At 41.9% G+C, this 2,967-nt stretch overlaps 1 protein-coding gene across 1 annotated transcript in view; it reads right to left on the reverse strand.

Annotated features, from left to right (window-relative positions):
• Positions 1-908: 908 nt before the first annotated feature.
• The window catches only part of LOC101862005 (transient receptor potential cation channel subfamily A member 1 homolog), a gene marked incomplete at its 3' end in the record, with an annotated part of 55,805 nt that continues 53,746 nt past the window's right edge, over positions 909-2,967 (reverse strand). Inside the window, 2 exon segments of the mRNA XM_035970386.1 lie at positions 909-1,151; positions 2,330-2,506. Coding sequence (XP_035826279.1) covers positions 909-1,151; positions 2,330-2,506 — 420 coding nt within the window.

The raw sequence follows: 2,967 nt of genomic DNA on the forward strand, positions 1-2,967 counted from the left end.
CCCCGGAAATAGTTTACAAGAGAGTGACAAACATACAATAGAAGTAGAGGTTTTTTAGTTTTAGTAGAGGTTTTACAGCGCTCGCAACTGCACACGGTCATATGCGCGCCAGAAGATTAGAGGTGTTACAAGAAAGAAACAAACATAAAAAAGAAGAAGTGGAGATTTATATATAAGGATGATAGACGTTTGATAGGAAAGAAGAAGTAAACCACACCAGAGCACCTGCCAACACCCCACAGAAGTAGAGGGCAAATAATGATAGTAAAGACGAAGAAAGAAAAAGCAGAAGTTCCCCCTATGTTGTTCAGGAACAGTATGAGCAAAACATTGATAAATCGGCCCATTTACAATTCTACTGTGCATAATAACATGCTAATATCCCCCAATTGGGAATGGCCTAAAGACACTTCAGTCAGTAGCACTGCCCGCGGAAGGGGGGAGGGGGGGGGGGGTCACCACCTATAACTTCATTCCCACTTGGGTGAAGCGAGGAAAATTTATGTAAAGTGCCTTTCCAAAGGACACAGTGTTGGGCCCCTGACGGGATTGGAACCCACCTTGCAGTTGAGAGTACGAGAGACTTCATCAAATATAATCAGGAGGTCAGTCAGAGGGGTCATGGTAGCCTCAGGAGGTCAGTTTTAGTTTTAGTAAGTGTTTTACGGCACTCGTAACAGCATAAGGTCATATGAGCGCCAGAAGATTAGAGGTGTTACAAGAGAGTAACAAACATAAAAAAGAAGAAGGGGAGACAAGGACGGTAGTTTTCTACAGGAAAGAAGGAGCAAACCACGCCAGAGCATCTGCCCACCACCCACTCAGGAGGTCAGGGCATGAAAGGTGAATAACAACAACAATAAACAAAACAATTAACAACACAAAGACAGCCAGAGAGTAAAACGTACCAATTCAGGATTCAAAGCCTTCTGCAGGGCCTGAGGGCTGAGGTAAGAGTTGCTCAACAATCTCCGCACGGGATTGCTGAAGAGTCTGTTGGGTCGGATAGTGGATCGGCGGGTGAAGGCCTTTCTCCGGATAAAATCCGGGATGATCCGCTCCACATCCAGGGCGAGCTCCACCTGCATAGCCATCCTCTTGAGGGCGGCCTGCTCCTGTACAGCCTTGATGTCGTCGACAGCCAGACCGACCTAGTGCAGACAGACAGGCACGCAAAGACCATGTTTACAATGACTTTCATCCGCAAAAAAATCCCCCCCAAAAAATGACAACATGAGACATTTTTTACGATCGGTAGGATGATAAAACAAAAAAATTGACTTTCTATAGAAACAATGACATCCAGACCGACCTAGCGCAGAGAGACAGGCACATAGAGGCCGTTTTTTCAATGACTTTATTCCGAAAAATATACCCCTCCCCTCAAAAACAAAAAAAAACAACCTTAAGAATATGAGACATTTGTGAAGATTGGTATTATAATTATTTTTTTTTTAATGACTCTTCTAAATAAAACAAATGACATCCAGACCGACCTAGCACAAGGGGACAGGCACAGTAACATTTATTTTTTTTGACTTTCACCAGAAAAGTGCTGACCAAAAAATACCCCCTCATAAATAAGAAATATTTTAAAATCAGAATTGATAATCAAACAAAAAATTGAAGTCTCCATTAAAAATGGCGACAGCCAGAACGGCCTAGCATAGGTACCAAGAATTTTTTTTAAAGTTTTAGTGTATGGGTTTTACCGTACTTGCAACACAACAAGTCATGTAAGGGCCAAAGATTAGAGAGTAATACACAAAGAGCAGGAAGGGGAGAGAAAAGGACAATAGAAGTTTGACAGGACTGAAGGAGCAAACCACACCACAATCATTTTTAAAATGACTTTCATCAGAAAAACATACTAAAAAAAGACATGAAGATTGGTATTGACAACTGGACAATGAACTAATTCATCAAAACAACACGCCTCCATAAAAAAAATGTGGTTGTAAGATCCTGATCAACGAGGCTTTCCATTACTCCCAAGTTTATAAAGCATTTCCAACTGCCTGACCTAGGGGGTAACATCTGCTGTGACCATGGAGGGGTGTCACAGTGGGGATGCTGCTAAGTCTTGCAAGGATAAGAATTAAAAAACCCAGAGGCTAGGATCTTCACGATGCGTGAAAACGAGGACATTTAACACTTCCCTTTTATAGAGCTCTTCACATTTCAGCCAGCCACAAGAAGAACATTTCAAGCATACTTTTAATTTCTGACTGAGCATGACAAGACTTTCTTCTTTCTTCCTTCTTCAGACATGTAGACATTATATACAAATACTCCAAGTATACACTTTACAAGGCACAGGGCTACTCACCAGCAAGTTCATGATGAGAATGCTCATGATGATGAGGAAGATGATAAAGATGATGTAGGAGGCGGCAGCATAATTTACAGCGACACTTGCTTCATTGAAGATGGAATCGAACTCAAACTCTCCAATCATCATGACAGATGTCTTGACAATGGACTTTCCCACACTGTCAAATGGGACCTGTGGAAGGAGGAGGAGAGTGGAACTTGTTGGGTGGGGAAAACATATGCATGCACACACGCACAAAGATGGATGCATGCACAAATACACACACACTGAGAGAGAGGAAGAGAGAGAGAGAGAGAGAGAGAGAGAGTGTGTGTGTGTGCCTGTGTGTGTGAGTCTGTGTGTGTAAGTTTAAGTGTTTGTGCGTTTGTGTGTGTATGTGTATGGGTGCGCCACGTGAGTGTCTTACCTATTAGCTTTCTTCAAGCAGTTTCATACAAAGTGTTTTGTAACGTCTCACCAATATATAATATATAGAAGGATTCTCACAATTGTACGTCTTTGCAGTTGTCAGCAATATATTTTTTTAAAGTTTAAGTTTAAGGATGTGATACTGACAGTGATTAGCCTTTAGTGGGTTTTTTTGTTTAGTAAGGTTGTACGGCGCTCGAAACTGCATAAGGTCATATGAGCGC

This window comes from Aplysia californica, unplaced genomic scaffold (assembly GCF_000002075.1).
Source record: "Aplysia californica isolate F4 #8 unplaced genomic scaffold, AplCal3.0 scaffold00011, whole genome shotgun sequence".
Classification (NCBI taxonomy): Eukaryota; Metazoa; Mollusca; class Gastropoda; order Aplysiida; family Aplysiidae; genus Aplysia; species Aplysia californica.